The following is an 18,433-nucleotide window of genomic DNA, read 5'->3' as shown; positions in this document are numbered from 1 at the left end:
CCCTCTTTGTAAAAACAATTTCTAGTATCAGAGTTGCATCACACTCCAATTAATACTCGGAGCAAGGGCTCTTTCAAAATGTAAAACGTATTTGAGACCTAATATATGGTAGATTCAAAAGGTATCCTATCATGTCATATTGTCATAATGTTTTAATATTTCAAAATGGTTTGAAAATGTTGTTATTGCCTTTTAAGCTAAAAATTTCTTAAAATAATACTAGTGGACGAGATAGCACGCTAGCTTGAATCAACTGGTCAAACATGCTTTCGAGAAGTTTCCTATTTAAAATCAGCAAAATCGGTCCACAAATGACTGATCAGGACAACCTCGATTTTTGACCTATTTTTGACCCGGTCATTAATATAGACAATATTGATATCTAATGATATATATTTCAAAGACCTTTGCAACGACGTATATAAGACCGTAGTAAGTTGGACCTACAATGGGTCAAAATCGGAAAAAAATATTTTTTAACCCGAATTTTTTTTTCACCAAAAAAATTTAAACTACCAATTTTTTTTTTTTAAATAACAATTAGAAATTTTTTTTTTCCAAAAAATGAAAAAGACAAGTTTCAAAAAAAAATAAATTTTGTTTACCTAAAAATATTTAAAATTTGTATTTTGAAGTATAATTTATATAAGATTCTGCACAGCCGAATATAGATCTCTTACTTGTCTATATATATATAAAAATGAAATGGTCCATGTATGTAATGTCATCACTTGAGAACGGCTGGAGCGATTTGGCTGATTTTTTTATTCGATTCGAAATTTTCAGGAGATGGTTTGTAAAGAAAAAAAATAAAAAAATGACTAAAACCGGCTTTTTTAAGTCAAGTCAACTGTAATAAAAAAAGCCCCTAAAGTATGCAGTACAAATTTAGATATTTTATTTGCAAATAAATAAGAACAGGCAGGGTTGGCTACCGGGCGAATCCGGGGCGGTCAACTAGTTTTATATAAAAAAAGGTGAAGTATTCTTATTACTCTTCCATAAAAGATAGTAATATTGGATATGATCGTACAGTAATTCAGCAATGATTCGTAGATTAGTAATTTTATCTGTCGCCCTGAGAGTCACACAAAATTAACTTTCCAGCTAGTAGTTCCTCATCCTAAATCAATGGATGACTGTTGACTATACTAAACATTTTAGCTCGAGAATTTTAAAAAATATATGAAGAGAAATCTAAAAATCCAGAGACGCAGTACAGATATATACGACAAACCGAAAGAAGAATATCCATGCTAAATGGATACCAAAATGTTTAAGAGTTAAATTAATTTTTTGGAAGTTCGCCTTCTATAGGAGCTATGGGCAATTATGAATCGATCCCCAAAAAACTTCGTACAATTAGGCACAATTTTATCAAAATATCTTCAAAATTGTGGCCTGTACTTTTAGTACAAGAGTACATAGACGAAATCGACCCATAAAGTGATTCTGAGTTGATCGGTGTACTTTAAGTCGACTGTTATTTATGGTGGTTTAGGGTATAATTAACTGTGATTCCCAGAAGAAAGTCAAAAACAGATATTCGGTTAATGAAAAATAAACTTGTAGAGATTTCAAAAATTCCACAACAATCCTTTTGAAATTTATTTTCTTATCCGCTTGACAACTCTGGGCAAAACCAAACCAATGTTTATAAAGTTTTGTAAGTGTTGCTCACACGCCCTTTAAAGTTGAACGCCTTAACGCCCTTTTACACTTGTTTGTTTAAACATTCACCAACAAAAAAGGCAGCAAACGAAAAAAAATAAAGAACGTACAAACGAAAAAGAAAACAAGAACAAAAAATTCTACGCCAAAAAAAAAAACAATAAAATAAAAACGAAAATACTCCCTCTTTCACACTCTCTCTCATAGACAAAAACATTAAGTGAGCAAATGTTTGTAGTGAAATGTTCTCATATATGTACATATCTCTCTCTGTTACGCTCAATTTGTGTTAGAGTGTAAAATACCGTTAGAAAGGGGATGGTTAAATGGAAAATAGTCAATATTTTTGTTAAGTATACGTTACATACACTCTTACGAATACAGTTGCTTTAGAATTAAAGAAAATAAATGAAAAAAAAAACAAAAAAAAAAGATGACAGACAATGAATAATGAGTGTACAGCTAAAATAACAACAACAACAATAACTGCTGCTACAACTAAAGTTTTAACGGTATTCAGTTCTTCCTGTTATCCTTATACTTTGGAAAATGTGTATGTATGTGAGGCTGTCTAAGTATTAATGTGTTGGTACTTTTTATGTAGCGGGGATTAAGGGTTGTTACAAAATTCAATTTTGATGGCGCGAATATTTGTTTTTTTTTTTCGGTTTTATTTCGTTGTAAGTAGAAAAATGTTTATGCTCAAGCGCTTTTTCTTAGAATTTTGAAAAATTTCCTGGTAATTTGAGTTAGTGCGTTTTATATTTTTTTTTTTATTATTATTTTAATGGAATACATAGTTTGTTTTTAATTGTTTGTTGTAGTAACAACTATAAAATGTTGTTTTATTTTTTTAAGTTTTTGTAACTTTTTTAAAGTCATTGGGGTTTTGGTTAATATTTACACTGGGAAAACTTAAATAGTAGCTATTTTTAGAGGAGTTGGGGGTAAGGTTTGTAATTGGGGTGGTATCAGGAAATTAGGGATGTATTAAATCAGCTCCAATATACAAGTTAGTGCCAAAATTTTTGTATTTTTTTTTAGAAAAGAAAATTTTGTATGTATTGAACATTTTTTTATTTGGAAATTTCATATTTTATTAGAAAAGTTTATTAAAATTTTATAATTTCTTAAGGCTTTCTTAAATTGTTTTAATTTTTTGTCTTTTTTGTTTTTTAAATTGTTAATATTTTTAATATATTTCCTGTGTTCCGTTTGCATGGCTTAAGCCTTTTATGCTAAAACATTTCTATTTGCACCATTTTATTTCAATGTCGGCTTTTTGCATTCGATTTCTTTTGTTATAATTTCAATTATTTGTTTTATTTTTCTAATATTTTTTTGTAAATTTATTTTTAGTTTTTTTTTCTACACCATTCACAGTCAATTGCCAATAATTTATTAACCGGTTTTTTCACAAACTCTGTGTAGTTTTTTCCTCTTTTGTATTGTGTCTTTTTTGATTTTTTCTATCTTTTATCTACGACTACTTTTACAACAACTAAACACACGTCACACACGAAACGAAATGAAAAAAAAAGTTGAAAACGAATTTAAGCCACCAAACTCTCTTGCCAATGTCCTGTGTGTATGTGTTGACTTGTGTTTTATTGTAGTTGTTTTCTACCAACAAAAAACGTTCTCCGTTTGGGTTGGGAATTTTCCTTTGTACAAACTTTCTAAATTTTAGTGTATAGTTTTCTAACCAACAAAACAAAAAAAAAAAATTTAATGAAAGAAAAAAGTTCTGTATAACTCTCACATATTTTCGGGCGCATGTCATTTTGCTGTTGGCTCGACAACAACAACAACACAAGAGGGTTGAATGGGAGCTAGGATTGTTGAATTGTGGACTTTTTGTTAGCGCCTTCACCTCGGGCATTTAACGTAAATATAGGGATGATTTAAAAAATAAAAACTTTTGTAAGAAGAGGTTTTTGTCTGTGATTGATTGAAAGCTCCAAAGATATAGCTTTTTTTATAGAGAAGCTTTCACTTGTTTAAAAGCTTTAATCATGGTCAGAACCGCTAAATACTTGGAAGCTTTAAAAGTTAAGTGGTTTATAATAAACACATCCAAATGCCCAAATACTGTGGAACATAAAACAAATTATTGCTTTTCTAGAATACGATAATTAAATGTTTCTTGAAATAAAAATATGTTTGAGTTCTAGGGATTTAAATTTGTCTAAAGAATTTATAATAATTAGTATTAAATTTTTACGTAAATTTAGAAAAATTATTTCAGGCATTCAGATATGGAATAATTCATCGAAATGCTAAAGCTACGTAGGACCAAACCGACAAAGGATCGGAAATAATCCTGTTTTGAGAAACCAAGTGAAAATTGTGCACTTGGTTTCACCGATCGCGTATTCAATGATCTGACAACAGACTCCAACTTACGCCAAGCAGAGAGGTACTCGATTATCCGTAGTGCGGACACACTTCTCTGCAGAAGCAGCAGCAGAACTTGATATCCGAATTACCAACCATGATGACCCAAGGATCGCACATCTGATTCACGATATTAGAAGATTGGTAAATGAGGATAAACGGACAAAAATGGTTAGATCATTTGAAGATCTGCAACTTGAGTTCAGGTGTTGGTAATTTGTGGTCTACATATCTCTCGGTATCTGTTTACCTCTACGAAAAAGGATGACAGTTTCGCGAGTATGTTTGCGGATACCACAATATCCGAATCCTGCAATTCAAACACATGATTAAAGTGTCCAGGGGTTCCCACGACAGTCGGTTCTACGCTCAGAATGACACGAGCTATTCGGTCAAGGGCTGTCAACCCCACCAAAAACCCTATAATGTTCACCAGCGGAGCAAGATCTTCCAGACTTGATGCTCTGCATTCTTTTGGTCCGTGACGGTATTGAAGCAAATTCCGCACCATTCAACGGACTTAACAACTTAAATGAGTGGACGAAAATTTTTGTCACCCAATGTTGTCAGACAAGACCAATTGGCGTCATTGTAATCGTCAATGTCAATAATTCGCATCAACAGCAGCAAATACCACCATCGCCGCTAACATCCGCATGGCATTCCAGAGACCTGGGGTGATATCGATATTGCATTTCAACTGCAATGGGCTCGGTGGATGGTAACGGTGGAGGCATCACATTCATCATCCACAACACCATGGATATTTCTCTAGATCCTGACAGTAGAAACCAATACCTTGAAGCCCAAGGTATTGTGGTCATATAGGGGGAAACGGAAAAATAGCTCTATAATGTCTAACTTACGCCAGTAGCCAGGCGGTGATACGCGTCTGGTTGTAGTTGACTTTTACGAGCACCATCAGCTCTGACACTCTAACCTAGGGCAAGACCAGAGAAGTGCGTCGTTAGAGAAACAAATGGACGAATTCACCTCCTTCATATTGAATGACGATGTTCCCACACGAATTGTAGGTAATTGCGCAAGCTCTCCAGATACCAACCTGGCGAGCAGAAGTTACGATACCCATTATCGTTTTTTTTGGATAGACTCAATGATTTAATCATCTCTGAACGCGTTTTTTACACCAACCAAAAGAAAACAGACTGGAACGGCATCAGAGACTTCACCGATCGCGTCTTAAATGTTCTGACAACAACCTCCTACTCATACCAAGCAGAAAGGAACTCGATTATCTATAGTGCGGCCGCACTTGCCTGCAGAAGCAGGACTTGCGGATGAGATTCGAATTACCAACAAAAAAAATTGTTAAATCTTTTGAAGAAGTGCAACTTGAGTTCAGATGCTGGTAAGTTGTGGTCTACAGTTCGGTCTCTCTCTAACCCGATGATCAAGGATGACAGGGTCGCGATTAAGTTTTCGGATACCACCATATCTGACCCTAACGGTGCTCACGTGCATTCTGCCCACTTTTTATTAAGCACCCTAAGAGAGAAAAGGCGAAACGAAGAGTTGTTCGCAAACTAAAACACCTTCCAACAGATGTTACAGAAGCCAAGGCGTCCAATGCGATTGGCCCAGATGAAATATCAATGCTGATGTTAAACCACTTTGGCGAGAGGGTAGTTGAATAGTTGACAGCGATGGTTAACCAGTAAATAAACCTTGTTGGCTAACTACTAGACGATTGGTCGGTCAGTGGTCAATTATGCTGCTCCAGTGTTGTCACCTTGGCTGAGTGATACCTAGTGGAAAATATTCAAAGCTGCCTTAAGTACTGTCATCTCGGAACACCATTACTAGCCTCAACACTCAGCTGGAGCCTTCCCCGAGGCATGTCAGGAAGGATATTCGAGTATTCAAGGAAAACAAAAAAATATATGTACAGGATCCATTGGATCGCAATTCGTATATGGCAGCTTTGACCGATATTCACAGAGCTGCCATAAATACCGCGGTTACAGGATACCGCATGAATGTTGTACTTTGAGTTCACCCACCATCCATAGCAGACTCGTGGAAAAACCTGCACAATTTCTTGGCCTTGACCTCGATGAAGATTAGGAATCCATAGCGTCTCTTCGTGAAGATTAGGAATCCATAGCGTCTCTTCGTGAAAGGCAAGGCAAAGTATATTACGGTTTTGAGTCTGACTAAAGAAATATCAGAGTTGACAAATTAACCTAGCTCTAATAAAAGAACACTGAAAGAGTTTGCAGAATTGATGACAAATACTTCAAGCTACCACAGATATGTGAAAGAGTCAGCTGAGATAAGATCATATATAGTGGCTAAAACCAATATCATTATCTTCATTCTCTCTAATTGAATTGAGAACACTGAAAGAGTTTGCAGAATTGATGACAAATACTTCAAGCTACCACAGATATGTGAAAGAGTCAGCTGAGATAAGATCATATATAGTGGCTAAAACCAATATCATTATCTTCATTCTCTCTAATTGAAGCGATGAAGATGCTGTAGTATTGATACTTGGGGGACTGGCATAAGTGCTATACTGGTCATCTCCAAGATTATGACCAAGATCATAAAGAACCACCTTCAAACAGAAAGGTTCTGGCAATTGTAAAGCCAGGTAATGATAACACAGGTTAACTGCAAGAAAAGGCTTCACTAACCACTATATAGATTTGATGCATCATGGTTACCTAAGTACAAAAATTGTAAAATTTTTGAATTCTATGGATAGATTTTTTTTCTAAAATTGTGAATTTTGTTAGATGTTTCTCCACATAATTTATGATAACTCAAAAAGGATTAGACCGATAAGTTGAAACATACATAGCGTTTAATCTGTTGATATATTGCATTTTAATCGGCTCAGTAGTTTCGGAGTTATATTAACAAATTGAAGCAAAAAATATATTTTTTTATGAGAAAATATAAAATTTTTGTGTTTTAAAAAATTCATGTAAAATCGAAAATGGCAGAAATTGTTCAGGTTTATTACTTTATCGCAAAGCCGCATATAATGGAAACAAAATGAGATATCGGTTATACAAATCGATTTATGCTTTTCGAATTTATTCACAATTAAGTGAATTTGCTGATATTCACAAAATTTAACTCTTTTGTTTAATATATGTACATAAAATTTAGTAGTTAATGTTGTTCTTTCGATTGATTGAATATTGAAAACATTTTCTTGGTGCTAAATATGTACAAATTATATATATTGCGTTTTTTATCGGCTCAGTAGTTATAATAAGAAATTCAAGCAAAAAAATATATTTTATACGAGAAAATAGAAAATTTAAAAAAAAAAAAAAAAATAATGAAAAATCTAAAACGGCATAAATTGTTTACATGAGATAGATGAGATATCGATCATAAAAATCGATGGACTACTTTCGAATTTATTAACAATTAAGTGAATTCACTTATTTTCAAATCACATAAAAAATATATTTTTTTCTTCAATTTAATAATATAATTCCGAAACTACTGAGCCGATTAAAACGCAATATATAAACGGATTAAAGGCTATGTAAATTTGAACTTTTCTAAGTTTACTTCAATAATATCGGTGTAATCCTTTTTGAGTTATCATAAATTATGTGGAGAGACATCTAACAACATTCACAATTTTAAATAAAAAGAATTTTACAAAAAAATCTATCCATAGAATTAAAAAATTTTACCATTTTTGTACTACTGGAACTACAGTACATCAAAATTGTGTAGTGGTTTTTTTGATTTTGTTGCCCTGTGTAATTTGCTTATTATAATACAAGATAGCTCAAATACCAACGGAAGGAGTTTATATTTGAACGTTAATGGTTCTAATGGAAGCTCACTTTCATATGTACAGACTGGAAAGCTTTTACACGTATCAATCACCTGGTCCTGATGGTGTCACACGGAACTGCCCAAATCATTCCCTGGCTGACTCGTATATATTCGACCTGTCTAGGATGGTAATACATACCACATTACTGAACCAGGTGTACGGTTCATAGTAGACTGAAGGTTTTAGGACCATTAACATGTCGACTTTCCTATTTAAAACCATGGAAATTATCGATTGATACGGGCTGGGCTGTAAACACTCCTACATGAAGGGATGAATTTGTTTCACATTTTATATTCTTAAAAAAATCACTCGAGCACAGGGACTCGAACCTTTTTAAATATCGTTGCTCAATTGCTCGCTGAATAGGGAGGCTTATGAATAATATAATCCTAGTAAATCTGACTCCGTACTCTTTTCGAAGAAGTACAAGACACCTCCTTTTCCACAAAACCCGCCTCAATGCGGTGGAACTCGGTTTATCTGACAATTCGAAGTATCTGCGGATAATTCTGGAACCTGAATATTGACTGAATGTGTATCTAACATCCTTGCGCATAATGACTATATAATGTCACAACCTTCCTTGACAGATGGTTTTCTATATCAAACACCCTCAACCCATTTTGTAATGAAATCAAATCTCATTTATATTTTTTTTTTATTATCAAAATTAACTTAAAATTTGTCTTTATTTTTATTTAAAAAAAAAATGTTTATAAATCAATAAGAAAAATAACACAAATTATTAAATTTTTTTTAAATAAAAATACAACGTGGTTTTTTTACAATATCCAAAAAAATATTTAGTTACTTTTTCAAAAAAGAAATTGCATGAGTGATTTTTGTTTAAAACCAATAAAAATATGTATATATAAAATAATATAGAAAATATTTATAATAATTTTTGTTTGTTTGTTTAAAATTTATTAAAGTATGAAGGCTTTCAAGATGATAAATGATAAATTTGTTCTGCTTGTTGCTTTAAACTTTTTTTTTTTAAACTAATAACTACAATAATAAATAATATTAATAATAAAGTTTAATAATAAAAAATAATGATGAAAAGAAATCAAATCAATTAAAATAAAATAGTATAATATAGTAAAATTAATAATGAAACAAATATTGAATTTGTTAATTTTTAAAACACCAGTAAGAAAAACCAGGCGGTAGATGAAATTTGAATGAATTTTTAGGATTGAAAAGAAAATCTTACAGTGAGAAAAATGTGGGTTAATTGGTTTGAATGATTGTTTGCTGGAATGTTTTTTTTTAAATAAATAAACATGATTTAATGAGAATTAGTTGAATTTTGGAAACAATATTTTGTTCTGAGCTGGCAAGTTGATGATGCAGCATATGAAATGTTTTGATTTGAAGTTTATTTTTAAAAATTAATATTTTTTTTCATTTTTGCTTAATTACGAGGGTTTTGTTTTTTTGTAAAGATCATTTTTTTCTTATGTATTTTTATGTTGTTGTGGTTTTTCAAAAATTTTAATCGTATTTCCACTTAACTAAATGTTTTTTTTAATATTTTATAATAATTTTTGTATAGATTAAAACTAGGTTTTTTTTATATATAAAAATAAATAACTATTATTTAAAATTTAAAATAATAATAATAATAAAGAAAAAACAAATGCACAAAATAAACAAATTAACGTTTTGTCTTCTTATTTTTTTTATAATTTTTTTTACCAAACGTTTCCTTCTCTCTTTAACGGTATTGTTTAATATCATTCAGCTTGTTTGATCTCACTTAGATTGTGACACTGTGTTTCGGCTGTCTCAATTGCCTCCATTTTGAAAACTTTACTCTTGAGGCCACACAAAATCTCGGCGGTCGCTATGCTCTTCACCGTACTCAAATCCAATTGTAGATGATTGTTGTTATTGCTGTCATTGTTGTTATTGTTGTTGTCATCTTCACTGTCGCCATGATGATGGTGGTGATGGTGTTGCTGGTGATGATGCTGGGTTGTCTCTTGATCACTGTGTTCCATGGTTTGCGGTTCCGTTTCCTCATTGGCCGTTGTGCTGGTGGTGGTGGCTGTTGCCGGTGTCGTTGTTGTGGCTGTGTGGGTTTGATAATCATGTTTCTTGTTGATGGCATTGATCAAGGCCATATTTTTCATATTCGTATTATTGTTGTTGTCAATTTCCATGGCCTCCTTTTTGCTGGGATTGTTGTTGTTAATGTCATCCTCATCCCTAAGCTGGGCACCATTATTTATGCTGGCCTCATCCGATTCCGAGGTCTGATCCATTTCGAGTGGTTCGTTCTCCACAATTTGCAAAACATCACTGGGTTCTCGTATCAATTTCGTTTCGCTCTTGTGAAAATCATGAGAATTATTTTGCACTAAATTTAAAGCTTCCTCCTCTTCTTCAGCCGGATCCGCATGATTGTTCTTGCTATTTTGTTGTTGCTGCTGTTGTTGCTGCTGCTGTTGTTGTTGCTGCTGCTGCTGTTGTTGTTGCTGCTGCTGTTCTTGATTGGCCTTCAGGTGATTTTCCATCAAACGTATTTTGAAGTTATTATGTTGTGGCACAGTTTCGGGTATGTTCATTTCCTGATTATTATTAGCATCATGTTCCATTCCAAAGCGTTCTAATTCCTTTAGCCGTTTCTCATTCAACTCCTCATTGTAGTGCATTAGAATCTTGCGTTTGGCCAAATATTTATGCTGTTTACGTGCCGAATCCATTAGTTTCTTGCTGTTGGCCTGTAAAATATTATAGCTGTCCTTGTTGAGGGCCTCCCCTATGCTATTGCTGTTGGGTAAGTGATTGTAGTTGTTGGTGCTGCAATTATTGTTATTACGACTGAGATTTTTCATAAAGGTTTCGGCCAAAGTAGCCTTCGATTTGATGTGATCACGGAATGAGGAGAAAGTCTGTACGGGCAATGGTGTCACGGTGCTGGTGCTGCTGTTGTTGCTGCCATTGTTCAGAGACGGACCGCCGCCGTTCATGGTGTGTGAGTCGTGTAGAGATTTTCTGGGATCGTAGCCTTGTCCGGTGATGTTGACACTGTGGGTTCCGCGTTCAAAGTGACATTCGGTGGATTCGTTATCGAGTGAAGAGTTGCTGTCCTTGTTGTCGTCATCCATGTTTTTCTGTGTAGGGGAAGAGAGAGAGGTAAAAATGGAATTGAAACAATTTGTTAAAGAAAAGTATGGTTAATTTCACACTGCACAGTGGTAATACAGGATGTCAAATTCGAAAGTATTATTTTTGTATTTTTTTACACATTTTATGTTGGATTTGAAAGCTCATAGAACAATGCCCGTTTAAGATTTCGTAATAATTTTTGAAATTTAAAAATACTTTGACATCCTGTATTTAAATTTGTGGTTTAACAGGGTGGTCAGAAATATCAGTTTCTGAAAGCTGTACGTTAGGAGAGAGGAGAGCTTAACTTATTTCTAAATCTCTCCACAACTAAATACATAATAAAGATATTTGTAATGGGTTATGTACTATTTGGAGAATGTTCTCTGCAAAACAATTTAGCATTTCCTAAAATAAACTCACCTCTGTGTGCAATCCCTTAATTTTCATGGCCTCAGCCACTTTAAGGAAAACCGGTAAATCTTCATATTTTACATTGACCTAAAAGCAAGCAAATATAATACATTAATAATTTGCAGAATCAAAAGCACCAAAAAAAGTTTAAAACTTTACTTACCTGACCACTGTACATAAAGTCTAACAAACCGGCCATATGACTGGCCTCAACATCGGCCATTAACAAAATGGGATGGCTGGAGGGATTTTCCAAAAAGATCTGTTGGAAATAAGGACTGCAAACGGATAAAACCTACAAGTCATAAACAAGACACAAATTAAAATGTGATACGAAAATGATGAATGAGAGTTATTGAAAATCCTACCAATTTATGGGCCTTGAAGATTTTGCCTCCGGCAGCTATAGTCACATCCACCATTTTCTCATCTTTTTGCAGAGTATGGAAGCCACGACACATGTTACCATGGAAATTGTTCCAGGACAGCAGGTACTGATCGATAGTGTTGGGATCGGTAAAGGACTGTTGGGAGTGCTTCTGTTGCTGTTGCAATTGCTGTTGGGCGGCTTGATGTTGGGCCGTCTGTAAGTGGATCTGTTGAGCGGTGGTGGTGGGTGTTGGTGTGGATGGTGATTGTTGAGGATGATGGAGTTGTTGTTGTTGCTGCTGCTGAGCTGCAGAGGGTGAGGTTTGTGGTGTGATGTGTGGTGAATGATGCATCTGTAATTCACGACGACGTTCTTGCTCTTGTTGCAATTGCTGCTGCTGCTGTTGTTGTTGACGTTGTTGATGTTGTTGTTGCTGCTGCTGCTGTTGATGATGATGTAGTAGATTTTGTTGTTGCTGTTGCAGAGCAGCATGTAAACTAGTGGGCGGCGGCGGTGTTGGTGTGGCTGCGGCCTGTGGTACCAAATGAGCATGATGCTGTTGTTGCTGCTGCTGTTGCTGTTGGACGGCTTGCTGCTGCTGTTGTAGAAAACGTTGTTGTTGCTGTTGGGCAGCTGCCACCACGGCCTGCTGTTGCTGCTGATGATGTTGTCGTGCCTGTTGTTTCAATTTGGCCAAATTGTCCTGTTGTTCCTGTTCACGTTGTCTCAAAAGTTCATCTTTAATCTTATACTGTTGCATGCTCAAGTCATCCACACTCTTGGACAATTTGATGGCTTCATTACTGTTGAATTTGTTATTGGCCAACATGGGTTTCATGTCATATTTATAATCGCTCATGGCGAATTTCTTCTCATTGGCCGCACGCTCCTTTTGACGTCTAACCAATTCATCTATATTCATGTAGGCTCCCGAGGTAGCCGCCGCAATGGCCGAGGCAATAATTGGATCATCCTCGAACACACTGTCATCAATGGTCTCTTTAAGGGTTTTGGTAGAGGAGAACAAACGCAAAGAAGGATCATTGACCTGATCGCTGAAGTACACATCCATCAAGGTGAAAAAAGGCCATTCGCGACGTTTGGGCTCTTCGGACATTTTTATAGCCTTCAAAAGGATTATGGGAAATTTGCAATAGATATAAAATTAATAAAAATTTGTTTCGTTATGTTAGGTTTAGCAAAATAATAAAATACTGACCTTGTATTCCTGCAATAGATTGTTCCATTTTTTGATTATTTTCGACAAAGGCAGTGGAACATTTAACTCACGTTCAACAACGCTGAGTAGACACAAATTGACGGGAAATGCATGAAATTACAAAGAAACGGAAATGAAATATAAACATTGGATGGATAGAGAGGAAGAGTGTGATAAAGTAGGGAAAGTTGGTTGGTTAGTTTTATGATTTTTTATTATTCAAAATTTGTTTGGGGGTCAGAAATTTTGATGAGTGAAAATGTAGGTTTAATTGCTTTCTTTGCTTTAATAGGAAGGTATAAATGTTTATTGTTGAGTGTCAGTAGAGCAGTCGTGTTAGAGGTATTGAAATGAGCTGTTAGAAAATGCTATCAATTCGAATTCTTCCAACTCATCCACTCTGATGATCTTAAAAGAAGTAAAGACTTATTAGTTTACTTAATACGTACGTATATATTAGGGTATGCTTTTCTATTATATATTTTTGATAATAACTAAACTATTTTTGTACACATTATTTCAAAATTAACTACAAATCTGCTGATAGAATTTGTCGATGAGAAACAAATTCAGTCCCCTAACTAGCTAATAAGATTTAAATTTGTTAGCATTTAAATCCCTTTTTTTAACAATCACAAACTGCGAAGCCTTTTGCATGTTTGCAGAAACACCTGGATTCTCTGGCAGGAATCGAACCCGCAACCCTTGAATTGCTAGCCCAGCACAGTATCGTCTAGTCTATTTGGTCACCCAAAATGGTAAAACTAACTTTGTAATTAGTATTAAAACAGAAGAAATATAAAAGTTGGCCAGGACTAGTTCAGTATGCCGTCACAAGGTGTTAAAAGGGTGAACATTTTCTCCGTGCAAAAGATTGAAGTGATAGTACTAGAGCCGGCCGATATCATCAGATAACCAGTCAGGTGGCTAGTCATAAGCCAGTGCTTGTTTTTGATTTGCCACATTTATTATAAGTTTTATTATTTTAAATTGAAAATAAGGTTTCTAAATAATCGAAATTAAATATTATTTTAGGGCCTGATTCAGAAATACATAAAGAAATTATATTTTAATATTTGTATGAAAATCACTCAGTTTTTAAATAATTTTTTGAAATAGAAATTCTGATCATGTTAAAATCATGTAAATCGAATTCTCCAATAATTTTAATATTGATAAAAAAATCGTTTTACATTTAATTTTTAGATATTTATTTTTTTACTTGATATTTTTGCTATATTTATTTAGTATTATGTTTTAAAAAAGAATAATACTTACGCCCAGGCATATTTTGAGGCATTTCTTTTGCCTGTGAATAGTGGTGATAGCTCGGCACGTAATCTGATCAAAGATTTGACTTTTTCGGCTTCCCCTGAAAGATTAAATAAAAAAAAATAAATAATTAGAATTTTAGAAACAACTATTCATTTAAATTTGTTCATAATGGTCTTAAATAAATATTGAAAACAACTGCAAAAACAAAGAAAAATATTGGACAAAACTGTTGAAGTTAGAATTTTCAAATTCATCTTAAAAACAAAAACAGAATGAATTTTGTATCGCTATAAACAAAAAAATATTCTTTACACAAATTTGCACAAAACTGCGCAATTTTTGCAATTAATTTCAATCTGGCACCTCACAAACAAACACAGTGTAAAGAAGAAGAAGAAAAATAGTGATGCCACTTAATTGTTCATAAATAGGAATAGGGAGATCGCTACAAGTATTCAGCCAAAAGATCACTGGATGGCCTTGAATCATAATATTGAAGCTATTGAAGTATTTACCGATGGTTCAAAGAGAAGTTCAGAAAAGTTGGGGTTCAACTTTTAGACATAGCTCTAGACTGCGGTACCTAAAGATGCTAGGCTCATATCCGATATCAAGTGATATCACCATATTCATAATAAAGCTTCCATAAAGTCACTTGCACGCAGAAACAAAATATAGTTGTACTGTAATCATTTTAGCTTTTTTACAAGTTTTTTAACAATATTATGGTCACAGGAATTATTTATATGATTGTGGTAATCATAATATGGTAAAGTTATGATTCACATGATTGTAGCAATCATATCAATAATCTTATTGTGGAGGCTATGAAACTGCAAACGAATTGGCAGAGGTATGTTTCCGATTTTAATAAAAAACAAGGAGATAAGTGTTAAATTCGGGCTCGATGCAGACACATTCAACAATAATGACAATTTGTTTGTGCCAAATTTTTAACAAAATTTTTTATTTTTGAAATTTTTTAAGTGAAACATTAAAACTTTTCTAAAAATATGTTAAGTTCATTAATCAGAAATTTCTTTTTACAAGCTAGAAACACAGTAACATGATCTATCAAGAAATCTATAAACCAATTAAAAAATTTAATATATTTTTTTTTAAACAGACCTTAAACTTTGAACTTTTTCTTTAATAAAAATTAAAATCTCAAATAAATAAAACCATGGTAAATTAAATAATATAAAATATTTAAAATATCTAAATTAAATGAATGTAATTATTAAATAAATTTAAATAAATTGTTGTCGTTAAAAATATTTAAATATTTTTAACAACAATTTTTTTGTGTGAAACTCAATACTTTTTCAAAATATGTTTAAGTTTATTAATCTGTAATTTATTTTTATTAGCTTGAGAGACAATAACAAGAACTTTTATAAAAACTTTAAACCAACTAAAATATTTCATACACTTATTTTTGAAAAGACTTTAAACTTTGAAAATGTTTTATTAAATTTTTATAAAATGAATGTATTTTTTAAATTAAATATAATATTGTTGTAATTTGAAACATATTAAACAAAATTTTTTGAAGTGAAACTAAAGATTTGTATTTAACGGCATGTAACGGCTGCTTGCAACATTCGTCATGTTTATAAACATTTCCATCAGTAGAAACTTCTACTTATCAACAATGTTGATAACACGCTATTGTTAACATTGTTTGTAAGTATGACAACATTAACATTGAAGCTGCTAGAAGTTCTAGAAATAACACATTATATTTTTTTCCGTTAGGATAATTCATGAAACTAATGGAAGATGGCAGTGTATACATATAAATAGTGGCAGCAGTTGCAGTCAGTGAGTCGATTATAGGCGTTGTTAGAATTAACATCAACTGCATTACTAGTGTAAACTAATACATTATAAAATGTGTGTATTAAAAACTCAGAGTCATTATTTTAACTGTTGTTGTGTAAAAACTGCTAAAAAGATTTTTTATAAAAACTGAATATTTATATACTCGAATTTGGCCGATATTTGGCTTAATCAGTTTTAAAACAGTTACAGAATTTTTAGCTGCCAAATTTAGGAGTATTGAATATAGGTGAATTAAGTGAAGGTCTGTCTGATTAAAATTTTAATTAAAATTATGAAAAAATCGTTGTAATTATAAATTTGTTTTGGCCATGTTTGTTTATTTTTAAGTTTATTAAAAAAATACATTCAATGAAATGAATATTTTTTTAAAACTTTTTTTTGCGTTGTCAAGATCCGGCATTGCAAAATGATCAAGCCGTGATTTTAACAGTTATTTTCGTTATTTTTTTTTGTTAATCAAAGTAAAGCGAATTTTTGTTATTTTGTTAAAGAAATCCATTCACCCATCATTGACAATATAATAACCACAGCAGTAGCAGCAGCAATAAAAGCAATCAACCAAACAACTCGTCATCATCATGAATGATTATGATTATGGAGGCAAACAGTCAGTCAGTCAGCCAGTGTAATCATCCTCAAAGTATGAAATTTCAAAAGAAATTTTTCAAGTGTTGCAGCAGTATTGTATTAAAGAAAATAGTAATAGCAACAACAACAACAAGTAAGTACCTAGTGTTGTTGTCTTGACGTGAAATTAACAATTCAACATAACAACTCTTCTCTTCTATTGGGTGGTGGTTGGGGCTTTTAACTCTTGGCATGTGTGAGTGGAAAGAAGAAATCTAAAAAGAAAACCAGAAACTACTCATACAACAAAACCAACAATAACAACAACAACATCAGCAGCAGCAGCAAATATAGAAAAAGAAACCATTTTAAGTGTGAGCTCGTATAACCCAAACACAGACGTTAACGTCATGAGCGAAAGTGAAATCTTTTTTTAAATTTTTTGTTGAAATTATTTCTTGATTTGTTTTTTTTATTTTTTGCTGTATTATTACTTTGTTGCCGCTGTGGTTGCTAATGAAATGAATTCTTCATACTTTGTAGAGTTTCTGTTTCGGTTTCAGTTTCTGTTTGAAAAAAAAAAACAAAACTCGCAGCCAACTTGTTTGAATTTAAACGTAACGGGCTTCTGCCTTTCGGTTATATTTTACTTTAGCTCAGCTATTTGATTTATTCAGTTATTTGATTAATACAAACTTAGTTAAATGCGTTTTATTTTACATAGATTTATTTATTGTATTATTTCTATGCAATGTTTATAGAAAGAAATCTTTGTATGGCTTAAAAATTACTAAAAATTTCCGAGTAAAAGTTGCAAAGAAATATTTTTAATTTTTTTTGTTATTTCTTAACGACAAGTTGGTATGTTGCTTAAGTTTATGGTTTTTAAAGGCCGTTGTATAGTCTGAATTTGGTTTTATAACAGAAATAATGATTATTTTTTGTTGCTGCTGTAGCTAATCAGCCATTATCATGGCTTTTTTGTTTTTTTTTATTATTTTTGCTGCTGCAATTTGTCTAGCTGGTTGTTGTTTTGATGGAATAGAGTTCATTGTAACTCAAATGCAAGTGTAAACTTTAAATCGAGTTAGTGAGATGGAAAAAAAGTGGTCTGTATTTCAATAAAATGTGGAAAATTATGTTGTTGATGAAATTTTTATGGTATTTCAGAGTTGCCTATCTGTTTAGTATTATAGCCTTTCTTTAATATTTTTCTAAAAATACGATTAGATGCTTTAATCAGAGATATATTTTTCTTTAGCTGAATGACAGTGAGTGTCATGAACTATCAGAACAATTGTAAACCAATTGAAACAATTACTTCCATTTTCAAAAACAATTTTTAAATTTATCATACAAAATTTGATTTATAAAGCTTTGATAATTTTGAAAGCTATTTATGAATAAAAGCCCTTAAACTTTGAACGTTTTCTTTAAAAAATCAAAGAAATAAAATGACATGTTAATCAAAAATTATTTATTTTTAATGAAACTAAAAACTTTTCTAAAAATAGTTTTAAGGTCATTAATCCCTAATTTATTTTTATTAGCTTGAAAGACAGTAACATGAACTATCAGAAAATCGAAAAACTAACTAAAACAATTACTGTACTTATTTGTAAAAGAACCTCAAACTATGCACTTTTTCTTTAAAAAAAATTGAAAAATCCCAGCGATAAATCCAAAATATATGAAATAATATAAAATATTTTGATAATTCTTA

At 32.4% G+C, this 18,433-nt stretch overlaps 1 protein-coding gene across 1 annotated transcript in view; it reads right to left on the bottom strand.

The window, feature by feature from the left end:
* Positions 1–9,638: 9,638 nt before the first annotated feature.
* LOC135949096 (myb-like protein Q) overlaps positions 9,639–18,433 on the bottom strand; it is a 33,976-nt gene continuing 25,181 nt past the window's right edge. The window contains exons 2-7 of the mRNA XM_065498556.1: positions 14,302–14,395; positions 13,024–13,105; positions 11,803–12,930; positions 11,598–11,729; positions 11,444–11,521; positions 9,639–11,025 (exon numbers count right to left, since the gene is read on the bottom strand). Of these exons, the coding sequence (XP_065354628.1) occupies positions 9,643–11,025; positions 11,444–11,521; positions 11,598–11,729; positions 11,803–12,930; positions 13,024–13,105; positions 14,302–14,395 (2,897 nt within the window). The 3' untranslated portion in view covers positions 9,639–9,642. The remainder of the gene's footprint in view (positions 11,026–11,443; positions 11,522–11,597; positions 11,730–11,802; positions 12,931–13,023; positions 13,106–14,301; positions 14,396–18,433) is intronic.

The sequence above is a fragment of the Calliphora vicina genome, chromosome 1 (genome assembly GCF_958450345.1).
Source record: "Calliphora vicina chromosome 1, idCalVici1.1, whole genome shotgun sequence".
Taxonomy (NCBI): Eukaryota; Metazoa; Arthropoda; class Insecta; order Diptera; family Calliphoridae; genus Calliphora; species Calliphora vicina.
Note: the sequence above shows the minus strand (reverse complement) of the source record. Positions and strands in the feature narration are given on the sequence as shown.